The 16,206-nt window shown below is 45.6% G+C and overlaps 1 protein-coding gene across 2 annotated transcripts in view; it reads left to right on the top strand.

Moving 5' to 3' along the window:
* The window catches only part of TOX2 (TOX high mobility group box family member 2), a 157,760-nt gene that overhangs the window by 88,422 nt on the left and 53,132 nt on the right, over window positions 1-16,206 (top strand). For both annotated transcript variants that reach the window (XM_075022544.1, XM_075022543.1), the window contains exon 3: window positions 3,114-3,359. In XM_075022544.1, the coding sequence (XP_074878645.1) occupies window positions 3,114-3,359 (246 nt within the window). The remainder of the gene's footprint in view (window positions 1-3,113; window positions 3,360-16,206) is intronic.

Genomic DNA, 16,206 nt, shown 5'->3' with positions numbered 1-16,206 from the left:
CATCCTGTGGCATTGCTGTGCAAGTATGGGGCATAGCCCCCGTGCTGTGCTCAGGGCAGTTTGGTCCATGCCTGGTGCCTGGCCCTACAGCACAGCCCCTATAGCAGAGACGCACAGGGGTCTGAGGGCAAGGAAGGAGTCAATGAAGAGGCAGTGTCCCCTCCCTGAGAGTGCTTGGCTCGATCCTCTTGCTCCATCCTGCTTGCAGGCAGAAGCAGGGGTTTGCCACTCCAAGAAGCGCCCATCTGCCCTGCAGTGCGAGCCGAGAGAGGCTTTGCAAGAAAAGGCTTGTTGTTTCAGCTGATTTCAGTGTTTTAATTTGAAGAGGAATAATGTGTAATCACAACAACTGTCATCTGTTTGACAGTGGAAAATCCTAGATCTTCTGTGCTTTTTTTGTGTACCGTAACGGGCAGCCTTTTAGCAGGGCAAGCTTCTCTGCACTCGCGTTTGGAGTCCTGGTGGGATGAATGGATTCAGACCAGCTCACTAATCTAATTTGTAATTTATCCTTATAATGTATAATTGGCTGTTTAATTTAATTTAAATTAACATAAGAATAGAAAATATAATCTGCAGCGTAGCCCACATGGTGGTAGAAGGGCGTGTTGGGTGTTACTGGCAAAGGGTTTGAGATGGCGGCTTTTGTGCACATGGCGTGAGACCACCCTTCATGGGGACAGAGACGTCACCTCGGACGTGTCAATAGGCACCGCGTGTGACAATAAATCACCTCCCTTTCCCACCCTTCCAAGTGTCTATCTGTCTCATCTCCCTTCCTTATCTTTCTAACAATCTATTTAAAACATATATAGAATAAACGTGGCTTGCTTTGGAAAATTGTTTGTAGCGATAGGGTGTAAAAGCTGGCAGGCGCCGAGTCTGATTATGTTGATTGGATATTGTCTAATCTGATTTTGATTGTGTACAGCTTTGATTGTATTTTTGATATGTCTGCACAATACTGTAGCTATTCGGAAAGCTTTGTGATTTAAACAGGTCTTTTTTTTTTTCCCCTGGGTGGAATAGAACAGAGGCAGAAATGCGCAGGGGGGTGAGCAGGGCAACGGGGCTTCCGCACTCCTTACAAAACCACCTCAAAGCCCTTTGGTGAGCTGCTCTGCAGCAACACAAGGAACTTGTAGTTTTGAAGAGAGCTTTAGGAAACTTTGAGTGGGTTTTACATAATTTAGTTAAGTACAGCAAAGCTACTTGCTTATATACCTGATACCAAAATAAACCAGTTGGAGGAACAAGTTTGCTGTGCGATGATTTATTTAAATCCCTTTCTGTAACGCATGGAGCGAAATCCTCTTAAATAACTGGGAAATAATCGGTGTACCTCGAAGAGCATAGCCCAATCGGAAACCTAACTACTAGACATATTAAATGGGATCTATCTGTCTGCCGTTGTGTACATCCTCTCAGCCCCCTGCCTTCCCTGTATAATACCACTGCGATACAGAAGCTGGCTGGCAAAATAGCTGGGCTTGAATTTCCCCCAAACAATAACTGTTGGTACAGAGCTGTCCCAGCCCAGGCTCCGTCTTGTATTTCTTGCATACTCGTATTTCCCCACAGCCAGTGGGAATCTCAGGCGAACATGAAAGGTCAGGTGGGATGTGCAGTACCTACTCTTTTCTCTGTCTCTTTTTGCAATGGACCGAGGGGAGGCGAGAAGTGGGAGTTCAGCTTAGCAGGGGATGAGGCGCTTCCAGCCCCTGTTTTGGGGTGAGGCAGGAGAGACCACCTGCTCTGACACCCCGCAGGGACGCGTCTCTCTCCACTGGGAGCCCTTCCACCTATCCACAGATACCTCCTTGCTCCCCGCTGCCTCTCTCACTGACTCTGTATTCCGGTTAAATATGGGTTTTATTTTATTTTATTAAGGGTTTTCTCCCCGCAGTCTGGGGTGATGAAGAGCATGAATCTGAGTGTGAGCTCTGGGGCAATGGATTAATAAAGCCTACAGTGCTTAACTGGTTTTGCACACATCTGGGGTTTTGCTCTTAAATCAAGTATTAAGTCAAAATCCAACCATGAAACTAGGTGATCTGGGAAATTTAGCTTAAAATCCATGTGTATAATACTATGGCTAATCAGAATTTCATATGCTATAAAAATATGTGAAACAGTAGATGTTTAGAATAAGCCTCCTCTGCCAGACACTCATTATACTCTGCGTTGATAATTAATAATTTTGGATAGATTCAGACTTACATTATGAAGCAAATATGTTTTGGTCTGAAGCAAAAACGATTGCACAGGTGCAATAACATATTCTTTCTCCATATAAATTGGAATGCTTAGAAGTAAACAAGTCACAAGAAAACATGGGAAGCACAAGGAGTACCAACATCTCTGCATGTTCGTGGTCACCTCAAGGGAGCATTGGTAGGGAGGAGAGGGAACACTTTTCCAAATGAAATTTGGATGAGGATATAAGGAAGGACAAATCTCCATGTGTGGTGAAGTCATGCAGACTTTCTTTAAAGGATTTTTTTAAAAGTGACAGCTTTGTTCCCAAACCTCCCTCCCCGGGCGAAGCTTCTGTGCTGGAGTTTGTGAGGAATCAACGGGAATCTTGTTCCCAAGTATTAGTTATTTCTACGGAGCTAATTCTCATAAAAACTCTCGAAAATACAAACCGTAGATACTGTAAGAGCTGAGCTGGGTGCCCAGGGAGGGACTTTGACTTAAAAATGCAGCAGCTGGTTGGGAAACGGCCATGCTCCTTCGTGGCTGTGGGGTCTGTGAGCATAGCTCACCTGGCTGCGATCCGGGCGCGGAGGTTTCTGCTGAGGTTTTGGCAAGCTAAAAATGTGCTAGAGGGATGCAGCGTGGGAGAGGAGAGCAGTGGGGATGCCCCAGGCGGATCTGAGGTGTGCGAGGACCCGTGGTGTCCCTGACAGACAGTGCAGTGCTGCCACACTCGCTACCTGGCTCCTACCTAGATACAACCTGCTGATGTCTGGGACTAGAGATGTCTTTCCTATTAAAACAAAAACATTTTCACTGGAATGTGCTTTTGTATTTCTTACACAAATAATCGCTTTTCTCTGCTGAAGCAACAAGGCAGTGACGCATTGCAAAATGTCTTTTTCATGTTTTAGACGTATAACGGTCAGAATGAGAATAATGAAGACTATGAGATCCCTCCCATAACACCTCCTAATCTCCCTGACCCTTCCCTCCTGCACTTGGTGGACCACGAAACTGGATATCACTCCCTGTGCCATAGCCTCCCTCCAAACAGCCTGATACCAGCGTACCCCTACCAGAACATGGACCTGCCGGCCATCATGGTCTCCAACATGTTGAGTCAGGATGGGCACCTTCTCTCCAGCCAGCTACCCACGGTCAGTGACTTTCCCCTCTTACTGTCTTTCATTAAAGCCACTCTGTATTTTGAGTTATGAGTCAACTGAATGTAGAAGGACGTTAACGATGAGATGTTTGCAGTGGGGGTTGGGAAGAGCTGGTGACACAGCCCAGCCTCGCTGCCCGCCAGGGTCAGGGTGGAGCGGCAGACGCTGCAGTCACCTGTGTGGCCGTGCGCATGGTGGCAATTTTGTGTGTCCAGTTTGGTGTCTTCCTGAGCCTTATTAACCCCTCAAGAGCAGGGGGAAATGTTGTTTTCCTCCGTGTACATAACATCCTCACTGAACCGAGCAAAGTGTATGTGCTCCATCCCCCATGTGAAGGTGACCAGCCAAAGCCCCTAGTTCATAACCCCTACGCCCTGCATCCTTTCTCCCGCTGGGAAGAGCCCCCAGCCCATCGCCCCTGAGTCCTGCTGCCAGGGTGGCCCCGGTGGCATCAGCAGGAGGAGCACGGATGCTCCATGAAGGAAAAGCTGTCCGATTGATTTCAAGGGGAACAAGATCCCTCCTTGCACTTGCAAATTCAAATTGCCTCTTGGCTCATGCTGTGGCAAGGGGATACCTTGCGAAGTTTCAAATGACTCTTCTGTAAGAATAAATAAGGCAGGGGTAATGAAGTAAAGTGCAGCTCCGGGAAGAAACTTCAAGGCTAATTAGACCTTACAATGCTTCTATATCAGCAGCACCAAGGAAAGGTTGTGACTTGATTTTGACAGTGGTATTGAATTAATACTGTTGCTGTTTAACAATATTTCCTCTTTAGCAGATTTAGCCCTATGGTTAGTTCTCTACATTGTTTCTCTCTTAAGATCATTGATTTTCATGGGTGCCGTTGGATGGCATCAATATCAGAGTTAATTTTACTTAAATAGTATGCCAGCGAGTCTGCCACTGCACTAGCTGGAGAACATTTGGTGTTGATTGCTTGAATAGATAACGGTCTGAAAGGTAGCGATATTTAAATATTTAAATGGGATATTATCTCTTAGTCTAGGAAAATCCCAAGGCTTTCTAAAGTCTTGATGTGTCTCAAAGTTTCATTGTTAGTGTGTTTAAGAAAAATATCATGTTCTGCCCATCAATATTGAACAGAGGCATATTTCTATGGAATTAAATATTACTTAGGCCTCTGTGTTAGCTTTTAGGTTCTTAGATGATTAAAACATTCATTTCTGAGACAAAAAGAGTCAATTTCACTTGAAATATTTTTCCCTGGTTTAATTTAAAGCACAGCCCCTTTGCCTGACCCCTATTTTCATAACACGATAATTTTAACCTGTGTTGATTGTCTCATTTTTGAGAGGTGATATTGCACTTATAAATCACTTTCTAAAATACCTAAAGAAACAAGAATAGTTGGATTTATTAAGCAGCTTCTGTACGTCTAAAATAATTTATTTTGGAGTAGTCCTTGGGAAATGTTCTCTTTCTTACTTTATGGTACTGTTTTACAAATGCAGCATCGTGACAATAAATCAGGACTGAGCCAGAGAAGATAAGAAGGGGGCTTAGTGGGCTGTAAACATAGAATAGAGAGATTAAGATTTGTTTGCCCCTTACCACGAAAATAAAAAATCCAGTGAACCCTGAATTTTCCAGCCGACAGTGAATTGAAACTGTTTAGTTTTGAGCAGAAACCCTTGGAGCTGTAATACATCTTCAGAGGTCCCAGCAGCAAAGGAAGTAGATCAAGGAGTGAACTGTGTTGCGATTTTAGGTCAAAATTAAATCCTGCCTTACCCTCCTGTCAAAGCCTTTTTTCCATGCCGTCAGACTTCTCCCACTGAAAGGTAACACCTTCTAGCCCCTTTTTTTTGGATGCCCAGATCAAGTCTCCCCTTACTCCAGCACCAGCCCACAACAGCAGCGTTTGTCCCGTCGCACACATATAACTCCTGTTAGCGGTAATGGGAGCAGCACATGAACATGAGAACACACTAAAATCCCGGAGACAGAGCAGATTTTTAGACTCATGTGGTTAACATATCCTGCCCACATGCCCATCGAGCCATAGCCCACTTGGTGGTCTCCCCATGAAGCCAGCCGTGCTTCGGGCATCGCTGCACGACGGCGCAGGGCGCACGACGTGCTACAACTCTGCCCAAAAGGCAACCACCTTCGGGTGGGTGTTTGCAGCAGGAAGCCTCCAAATCAAGAAGGGGGCTTGTTTGCTAACACTTCCAAAAAGAGAGGATTTACTGCCGCATGGGTAGTGATAGGAAGCCAGGCTGGGAGCGAGCCTTGCCGGAGCACTGCGGAGGAGGCGTGCGGAGGTTTTGTCTTTGTTCCAGGACCGATGTTGCTCATGCAAATGCTGGAGCTGGGAGTCTCTCTCCTTGCTGCTGCTGCTCTTTGCTGTAGTTCATACTGGTTTTTGCATATGCAGCTATTTCCTGCCTTGGCTGCCATGTCTTTTGGTTTGAATACAGTGACAAATGACAAGCAATTCAAGGTAAAATGTTTAGACATTGGTCAGACTTTTCCTCTATTAATGTAGATTGAGGCTTGGGATTTTTTTAAGGCATCCTCATGAAAAAATCTCGACCTGCTGAAAAGACGTGAGCTAGGACTCGCTGAAAGCAATGGGGATTGGAATTTTCCTCTGCAGCTCAGAAGTGAATAAGGAATATACAGGTGCAGGTTGCTGTCCCCTTTGGTGTGTCTCTTGTCCTGGGATGTACCAACATTATCCTTATATTGAATTAAGCCTTCCAGTGCCTCTGCAAGGGAGGAGGCTGCTGCTCCCATTATGCAGATGAATACCAAGTCAGAGCAAGTATAAATCAGCGCAGAAATTCCCATGGCAGGATGAGAGCTGGAGAGTGAAGGTAGATTTGCTGCATGCCAGACCCTGCTCCTGGCTCCAGCCCAGCCATGGGGTATCAGGAGCTGGAGCCCCTCATTCAAGCAAAGCAGCTGTACCCTGATGGGAAAAAAACCAAAACCATCATTACCTCCTTATCCCTTCAGCATTGTCATCTAGAGCACTCTCCATGCCACCGACCTCTGTGCACTTCGCTGTGCCCCGTGGACCAGCTCTACATTTACATAACATGGTTCTTCGCTGCTGGTTTTGTCACTTTAAATCTTTTTTTTTTTTTCCCCCATCAGTTTTTAGAACTTAAGGGAGTTTTCAAACACTGAAGGTAGGGTGCAGGGAGCTGGAGAGGAGAGAAGCAGGGGTGGATGGACAAGAGTAGGCAAAGAGATGGCACAAAACATGGCATTAGGAGGACCGATGGAGTGGGGTGCAGGAAGGCTGGGGAGGAGGCAGGGCTGGCTTGTTTGAGGAAGACATGTTATTTTTTGTGTTGGTGACAAAAAACAAACAGAAAATTCTTAATACAGTGCATTATTTTTTTTTGGTACTGTCCTCTCTTTTGCTATGGGAAAAGAGGAAGGAAAGAGGAGGGAAAGAGCAGGAATGGCAGGAGGGAAAGAAAATAGAAGAGATGTGATTGTCATTTGGAAGTGGGATTATTTAGGAAAAAATAATCGAAGAGGAAAAAAGATGTTTTCCTTGGGAAGAGAGTGACTTTGCCCACTGTGAAGATCCCAGCAGTGTTACAGTGTGGACAAGCAGCTGCTGAGCCCTCCGGGGATCCACAGGGAGACCTGCTGGGCTGGGGCCACACTGGGGCTGGGACCAGGGGGCCGTGGGGACATGGGGGAAAGCAGGGGAAGGGGCAGAGAAACGCCATGAATCGGTGGCGATCGCCAGCGCGGTGGGGAGCCCGCTGGGTTAAGGAGCTGCTGTGAATAAATGAGATTTCAGAAGGGATTTGGCAGAACATATTTGACAGAAACAAAGGGCGATCAAGGTCAGAGCCCAAGAATCTCCAATGCAGCGCAAAACATATTTCCATAAATATTAGATAGCGGCTGAGCGGGCTGGGGGTATCTCTGCTTATCAGGTGGGACAGTGCCTGGTACCTGGGTGCTGTGCTGGGGTGCGGGGGAGCCAGGAGGCCCTGGTCAGGGGGACAGCACTGCCCAGAGCCCACCACCACCACTTGGAAACCCCAAAACCTTGTGCTCCTCCAAGCTTGGTCAAAGGACGTTGCCGTGCTGTGGTATGCCAAAATATCAGCCTGTTTTCCCATGGCGCGTGTTGTGGAGCTGCAGCCACCCTACTCCTTTCCTGCTTTGCCATGGCCCGGTGAAATTAGGGTGGAGCCGTGTATTTTTGCTTGGGGGAAGCATCATTTTGGACATGTGGCAGCTGTTACGAGCAAACATTGGCTTTGTAGCAGGTATAGAGAGTTTGATTGGAGAGACTGGCAACTAGCCCTGTATCTGCATCTTCCTGGTGCTTCTCACGATGAGAGATCTTTGTGACTATTTTAAAGGTGCTGACATTTCCTTGAGCCCGGTGGGATAACTTCTTTTTGCTCACAGCAAGCTGATGCAAGTGAAAAAAGGCTGCAGCCACAGCCTGGAACTTCTTTGTTTCAGTTTGTTGAGTGGAAACAGATTATTCGAAAAATATTAAAAAACTTCAGTGGCAAAAATACACGTTCATGGTGTAAAAGTGTCAAATTTTCAGTTACCTGTGGAACCTGTTTATGTGGAGGGGAGAGAGTAACAGGTAAATGGAGGTGAATTGTAGTAGCAAGGACGAGTGCAACCTTGAAATTCCTGAAGAGTTAGCTGCTTGACTTTGCAACCTGAAAAGCCATTTCCCAATGCTATGGGGCTTTGCTGTGGAACATAGAAGGAAAAACAGTAAAACAACGGAGCAATAACACACCTGCCTGTCTCCCGCATGAAAAATGGAAAGGACGAGTCGTCCCTTCCCAGAGCTGGGGGGTGCATGCCTGGGCTGTGGGGATGGTGTAGGGCTCCAAGGAGAAGCAGCCTCTCTGGTGCCCACCCGAATTGCTCGAGCAAGGTCATCCTGCAGGCAGGTTGCAAGACCAGCCCCCTGGCCAGCAATCTTGGCTCCACAGGTCTCTCCCCAGCTCCCATCCTTCCCAAGACCGCTGCTCCCCATTAAACACAGCAGCATTTCTTATTTACAGCCTGAGCCAGAGTCAGTGGGGATCGCAGCAGTTCTCTCTAGATCGCCCTGGGTACAGCCCTAGGAAGGTGGTCACGGTGCTCGGTGGTAGGCAACACAGTTGGACGTGGCTGTACAGAGCCAGTGAGCGTTGAAAGTTTTCCAACAGAGGATATAAGAAAGAAACCAATTAGATGTTGACACAAAAGCCAAGTAAGATGTGCCAGTCTTTTATCTAAGTCATTGGAAATACGTGATCCCTGTAGGCAATACAACTTACATGTTGTTAGTAAATGCTTCCAATACATAAATATTTCAATAATTTTGAATGACTGCCTGTTAAAATAAGTTATTTAAAATAACCTATATCCCAATGCAACGTACATGCAGCAGTGCCCTTTAGAGCAAGTTCAAGCTCATCGGAAGAGCCTCAATAAATAAACAAACAAGCAAGAACAGCAGTCAGGCAATGCTCAACCAGCTCCATCAAACCACAGGCTGGCAGTGTGTCACCAGTAGCAAAAACTTCGCAGAGTCCCCCGTGTTTCAGTCCTGGATAAGTTTGCACTGGCAATTTTGTGTTGTGTGCTTTAGGTTTTGACTAATTTGGCTTTCTGCTTATTAATGGTTCAGTATTTAAAAACTAAACTCCTGAACATGAGCCCTCGGTGGAAAATAGTAATAATACAACCATACATGAAGGGTTCTTTGTATTAAACAGAGCCCTGTTTGCAATTCCCTGCTAGTGTTTTTCTCAGAGGCAATAAATGAAAGAAATATGTCTTTTTAAATTTTATAAAACTCAGAAAAATGGTTTTAAACAGCTTTTCTTCACCTCCTATAATTATTTATTTTCAAACAGTCCTTCAGGGTAATGTTCCGTTTTCTTATTTCACACTCCTTTTTCTCATAAATGAACCATCACTTCAATAAATCATTATGAAAACAGAGACTAACACAAACCCTGAAAGGTTGAAAGATTTATGTAACACATTTATGTTTTCCATTTTCTCATTCTGGTACTCCACTGCTAAAGCTAAGCTAATAAAAGCTGCTATTAATATTTCTTGTTGCCTAGCAACCGCAGAGAGGGAGTAATAGCTTTAGCTAGAAAAATAGATGACCGATAAGGAAAAATTCAATTCTTTTATTATCTCAAGGGAAAATGGGCTTTTACTGGAACATTATGATGTACGAGTGTGAAGTTGAATACAAAGGATATTTTTTCAGTTGTTTTTCTATTTTTAATGAACGTTATTTTACCTTCACAAACTCGTTTAAGGCATTTGCCCCACCTACTTGCGAGCTTAATTTAGCAACACCCACACATGCTTCTGGCTTTAAGTATCTGTTGGCATTTTCATTTGAAAGCACTCTTCCCTCCACGCCTCCCCCCGAGCTTTATCGCTTGGTCATAAAATTTCACTCCAGGTCGGAACCTGGGAGACAAGATTCCCAATCAAAGAGTAAATTGTTCTTGTATGTATTTAAAAACATGCTTTCTCAGAGGAGGGGGCACATATGGATAGTTACTTTCTGAAGTTTTAGCCGTCGTGGCTGAGCGCTCTGTGTTCAGGGAGAGCAGGAATGCTGCCGCTCCTGCCCGTGCTCTCGGAGCAACTGCTGATGCTGGAGATGCAGGTGCAGAGCTGGTGCCTGCAGGCAGAAGTGCAGGTCCCTCTGGGAATATAGGTCCTCTTCTTCCATGGGAGAGGTCCTTCCTGAGCTTCTCAGTCATCCTGAACACCAGTATCAGCTCCTTGCAGAGCAGCAGCCCCTCTTTTCACATAGCTAATGCAGATGCTTCTTGAGTGGTCCCTACTGAGTGCTGCTGGGAGAGAATCGGGGCAATGGGAGTCACACTCAGGTCCCAGCTCTGCGAGTGCTCAGACAGCAGCAGAGCTTACAAGGACTGGCCTGTGCATGGGAAGAGGGGACCTGAAGGACCAAGCTCCTGCCAGTATGCTTGTGCGGTTGGTCCTTGGGTTCACCCATGGATATCCCATTTCTGAGATACGAGAAAGTGAGGTGTCATGATACACTTCTCACACAAGTGAGCTGTTGTGATAGCTGAGCAACAAGTGAACTGTTGTGATAGCTGAGCAGCAAAGCAGATGTGGGTTTTGCTTGCTAATGCAAGATTTACTCCCTGAACAAGGGAAATGAAGAAGGCAAGGTGCCACCTTGGCCTGCCAGGTCTGCGAGAGGGTGACCTTCACCTGCCCGGGTGGGGAGCTTGCATGGGAACCTGCCTTTTTCCCGAACACCTCTCAGAGCTCCTCAGCAGCTCAGTTGGGCACGAGGGGAGGCTGCTGGGCCTCTGGTGATCTCCAGCAAGGTGATGCCCCAACCTCCACCCAGAGTAGCTTCTCCAGAGGCAGATGCAGTCCCCGCTCCCCTTTCACGCTGGTCCATCCCCTATGGTCAGCCTCCAACAGAGCAACAGCACTTAACTAATTAATTTACTTTGCAATAAGCCAAGTTGCTTTTTCCAGTAGTTTGAAATCCTATTTTTGTCTCGTGCTATAGTAAGTCCCCTTACTTCAGCATGCCTCCTGCCTGTGTCTGGCCAGGGCTGTGCATGGAGAAGGGCCAGGGAGGAGGAGAGGAGATGGGGAGCCGGTGCTGCCGCTGTAAGAGCACGTTGCACTTGTAGGGAAATGGCCAGCGGGTTTTTGAGAAGTGATTTTCCAAAAGGCAGGTAGGTACCCAACAGGGGGAGGAGGATACTGCTCCTGTTCATGTCTTTCTGTATCTCCTCCCTGGTGCAAAAGTATTCCTGAGCTTTGCAGGCTTCTGCCAGCCAGTGCCGGATTCTTGTCTGGGGGGATCCTGCCTCGACATGACAAATTCCACCTGGCACCTCTCAAAGGATGGGTCACGTGGGATTACTGCGTCCTCTAGGAGGTCTCACCCTTAGGAGATTTTCTGTGATATCCACCGATAAATTACTTTTGCTTTATTTCATTGCATCACTACTATTATTATTATTATCATTATTATTACTACAGTTACATGCTGTTACAATTTTAATGTCATGTATATTATACATACCTGGGCCAGAGTCACAGGTGCTTGTCACAGTGCAAAACCTACAGGGAGGAGATACCCCAACCTTGGAGAACTTACTATCTACAGAGGCAAGACAGAAAAATATTATACAGGTGCAAAGTAATAGCCAGAGGTGCACAGTAGATCTGCTGCCTGTAAAACACAGTGCTCTCACACCCACACCCCCTTCCTTTTCATTGTACCCCTGATCTAGATTTCTTCTTATCCATCCATCCTTCTTCGTGCTGCAGCCACTTCTACATGCTCGTGTCCACCCTTTTCTTTCTGTCCCATAGCAAGGGGGTGTAGGAAAGCATTAAAATGTGCTCTTACCTACAGCACCACATCATACCATGCTGGAAGGGTGTTGCACAGTGGGAGTCAGCATGTGTGTGTGAGTCTGGCTGTAGAAGTGTCTCTCTTGCCTGTGTCCCTTTTGGTTTTGTGCTGCAAACTGGGTTTATCTCCCCTTACTCATCGCTTGGCCAGAAAGGCAGCAGGTCCCATCCCGAGGTGGTGTAACTGCCGCTTTCAATTAAGCACCGTCTCTGCGCCGCATGGCGATCCAGTTGTGTTGCAGCTTTTAACTATTCCATAGAAATTCGTCCTCCTAATCTTTCCTTGCCTCTCCTTGAGTTGGTCACTATCTTTCTGATAAGCCGGTGCCTCTGGGGCAGTCCCACTAGTTAAAGAGTCACCTTATCAGCCATAAAATAACTGTGCTGTAACCACGGGGAGGGTGCACGCATTATCCCCGGAACATATGTCAAGTGAGACAGTCCCTCTTGTTTGCACTGTGGTGCATGTTGCGTGCCGTTAAGCATTTGCAAAACAATTTGATTTGCTTTTATAGCAATTTAAAATGTTACCAATTGCTTTTAAGTTTGCATTTAAGCAAAATTCTTTGGAACAGTAATCAGCACTATATATACACGGTTTGTGTAACACCAACAAGAAGGCTCATTGTGAACAGCATGTATGTATTAGTAGTGTAATTAAAATATCAATTACGCTGTGTTGACAGTTTGCCAAATAACTGGCTTTTGTGCACAGTAAACTTAATCACTCCAAAGTCTACTCACAAGACCTGATGCAATCTTGATGCCAAACTAGTACAACATAAAAACACCGTTTGCTAAAGCACGGCTTCGATATTACTTTGCATAATGGTGTTGCACTCCATAGCTGGTATCATGTTCTGAAAATTATCTTTTAATGTACAATTTGTATTGCTGAGAAATGTCACTTACTTTGCAGAACATCTTGCCAGCATAAAACCTAAGATTTATTCCTGTCATTTTTTGTCTCTTATGCCATGTTGATAATAAGAAGTCTACTTTATGTGTGTAATACTTATGTCAGTTTTGAAATTTGGGGTTTTGTAAAAGACAGTAGTATAAATAAAACACAATATAAATTAAAAATATAGTGGGAAATAAAATCTGTGAATTACAGTAGCAGATAAGATGAATACAGCATGAAGGAGGTTTTCAGAACAATATCGAATAACTGGAGTAAATACGTTCAAGTTATGGGATGGATCTTTTTTAAGAACTGATTCTGATCTTAAAATGTATTTGTCTCTAGTATACAGACATGCACATGGATGCCTGTTACTTAGCCTAGTTTTAACCCTTTAGATTTAGGTTTTGTACTTCTGTAGGATTACATTTTTTCCCCTTCTTAGCAAACAGTCCCACTTCAACAGTTTTTCTGGGTGAGGTTAAAAATTAATTTTGCCCGCATCAAAAAAATCCTGCAAATGAGAACATGCTTTGAAAAATGAACTAGAGATTTGGAAGAGAGTTTCTTTGGAGTCTGGGATGTGGCTCTGGGGAAAGAGTGCCCCAGCCTGGCCAGTTACCTGTCTCTTCATGGAGGATTTGTCACCTTGGCCCCAGAAGCCGGGGGTTGGTGCCTGTATGGGTTTTCCCCAGCTGCTTGGGCTCTGGCGTACTTGTGGGATCATCTCTGCCACCTTCTTCCCTCCTATCACAATTTGTAAAAATGTAGGAAATGGTGCCAAAAGTTAGCATTAGAAAAGATAAAAACATTGAACAGTCAGGCAGATAACAGAAAGTGTTGGAATTACCCTTGCCCATGCAAACTTACTTGGGGCATTGCAAAATGTCTTGCCTATAATTGCAGCATGAGATAAACCATGTCAAACCATCTTTGCTTAAAGGTTGGTCGTCTTTCGTGCAATGTGTTTAGGTCCTGTTTGGATCTCAGAGACCCCAACCCCTTTGGGAACAGTAAGTAAACACTAATGTGTTTCCAGGGACACTCCACTAACCAAGACCTGTGCTTCACCAGCAGCCTGAGCTATATGTATGTATCAGCACTGCAAAAATTTCATGTGAGAGCTGCAGTATCTTACTTCTTCCTTCGCCTCTTACTGAGTGTACTCAACCCTCTAGCAGCTGATCAACCAGAATCTGCTTCCACCCTCCCCAAAATGCTGTCTTTGTGCCTTATTTTGTGCATGAGTCAATAGTACAGGTTATCTGAGGGTTTATTTTTGTTTGGGTCACACATGGGAAAATAATTTCCAGGCAGCAATAATCCCCAAGGCACGTGTCTCTGCACCTTCTCCTGCATCCCGTTCTTGCTCACTGCCTGTCACTTCTGTCGGCATGGGTGTGCAAAACAAAGCTGAGCTTTCATTGCCACATGTCTGGACTGACAGTAACGGTCTAATGCGGGGAAGGTGGTTTTGCCAAAGAGATGGAGCTCCCTCCATCCCACTGGGCGCTTGACCATATATTCACCTCGTTTGCTGTCCTTTCTGTCCCGTGCTATGCTCCCCTCTTTGCGATGCATGCTTGTTTCCGTGGGAATAATGAGGAGATGTGGCTGTGTGTCTGTGCCATGTGGAAGAGCCTCCGAAAGACAAGTGAAGGTTTTTAATTTGCATCATAACCTCTCCCACACCTTCAAGTCTTCAATCTCCCATATGTGTTTACACCCCACATCATGATGCAATGTAAAGTCTTCTTTGAAGTGCATCATGCAGCTGTAAATAGAATAATTTTTGCCAGTTTTAACCAGCAGCACCTCTGATGCAGGAAAAACTGTGTGCTGTCAATTATCCCACCAAACTAGCATGTCTGGCAACTCTTTGCCATCCATCTTGCACATTTTGATCAATGTTGCAGCCCATCTTTAATTGCCCTTATCCCTTAGATCAATCATATTTATCTCTGAGCTGTCATTTGCCTCCTCTTTGCATGTTACCAGGTTGCATTAACCTGCTCCAGCAATTACTCATTGCCCTGGATTTTCCTTGCTGACAAGGAGGGTCCGTGCAATTTTGAGGCTCATTTCCAATCAGCACTCATGCTGCATTACATGGCTTGCTTTCAGTTGCCTTTCCAGAAGTTTCATACCCAAATGGCCATGCAGTGGCTGGTTTCGGAGGCAGAGTTGGTGCCATCCCCACAGCTCGGCTGCCACTGGCACACACCCGGGGCAGGAGAGCACAAAAGGGTGGAAATTTCCACGGCTTTTGTTTCAGCTGTAGAAGTTATGATGACTATTCACTGCTGTAGGTGTGTGCACGTTGAGTAAGTCTTTTTTTATTATTTAAATGGGAGCTGGTTTTAGAGGCTAATAACAGAAAGTGCTTACAATAAAAATAATAGGCTGTAACAGGCTTTGTTATGCAATGAGGAGATCAAAGAGCTACATCAGTCACTCAGCTGATCACTTGGAGTGAAGGGAGAAATGGTTTCTAATTGGTAGGTAGGATTTCCTCAGCTGGTAAACATAAATGGTAATCCTAGCCTTTTCAGAGGAGTTTTCTCCTGCCTGTGGACTCAGTGGGGTTTGCTGTTAGTGTGAATGATGGTGGAGAGCAAGGGAGAACATAAACATGAATCTTGAGTCAGATTTCACTTTCTTCAACAAACATCCCAATCTCTGCCTGCATTTTACTGGTGGGGTGGGTGTGAACCTGGGTAGGTCCAGCTGCCAAATCCAGACCCCCCCAGAAGACCAAAAGTGTTGAAGCTGTGAAGCACACCCTGAAAAACACAGCTCCTGGCAGTCCTCCCTTCTGCCTTAGTGGTACAGGCTGAAACACTTTACATCCCCGTAGCCCAGGAAAATCAAAGTTACCATTGAAATGAAGAATGCTACTTGAGTCCTGCCTCTGTGAAGAGGTGTGCGATGCAGTGTCAAGAGAAATTATAATGATTGCTACAGATGCAGCTTGTCACAGAAAGAGAAAAATGTTTCTGCATCTGATGCATGGCAGCGAGCCAGTCGGTAATGTTATATGTCCGAGTGTTTCACTTTGGCTCTGCTGGCTGGAAAGCATTCCTTAATGCTCTGCATGGCTGTTATATTTGTCTCCGAGCTCTGCAGAATCCCATTAGGAACCTTTCGTTTACACCATGGAAATTGTTTGGTCTCTCCAAATGGCTGCACAAGGGAGGGAGAAGTGTATTGCTGCAATTCTTCAACATCTGTAGAAATTGCCAGAGTTATACTTCTCACTTATCTCTCTTGCAGTGGGCATTTCTCATTATGGATCGAGATGTCCTGTAACCTGCAGTAGGCAGCTGTTAGACACCATGGTGCTGTTAGAGGGAGCAGGATCTGCTCCCTTCCCCTCCAGCCACCGGCAGTGCACCACCCAGGGCAGGCACCCAGCGGAGAGGCACTGATGTTATTTTGTCTGAAGCCTGCTGCTTTTGCATCGGTTGTTGCTTTGGAGTTGGAGTCCAAAGCCAGATATGTAGTGGCCAACATGGGCAGCCCTGTGATGGA

The sequence above is a fragment of the Buteo buteo genome, chromosome 2 (genome assembly GCF_964188355.1).
Source record: "Buteo buteo chromosome 2, bButBut1.hap1.1, whole genome shotgun sequence".
In the NCBI taxonomy this organism is placed as follows: Eukaryota; Metazoa; Chordata; class Aves; order Accipitriformes; family Accipitridae; genus Buteo; species Buteo buteo.
This window is presented reverse-complemented; position numbering and strand designations above follow the sequence as displayed.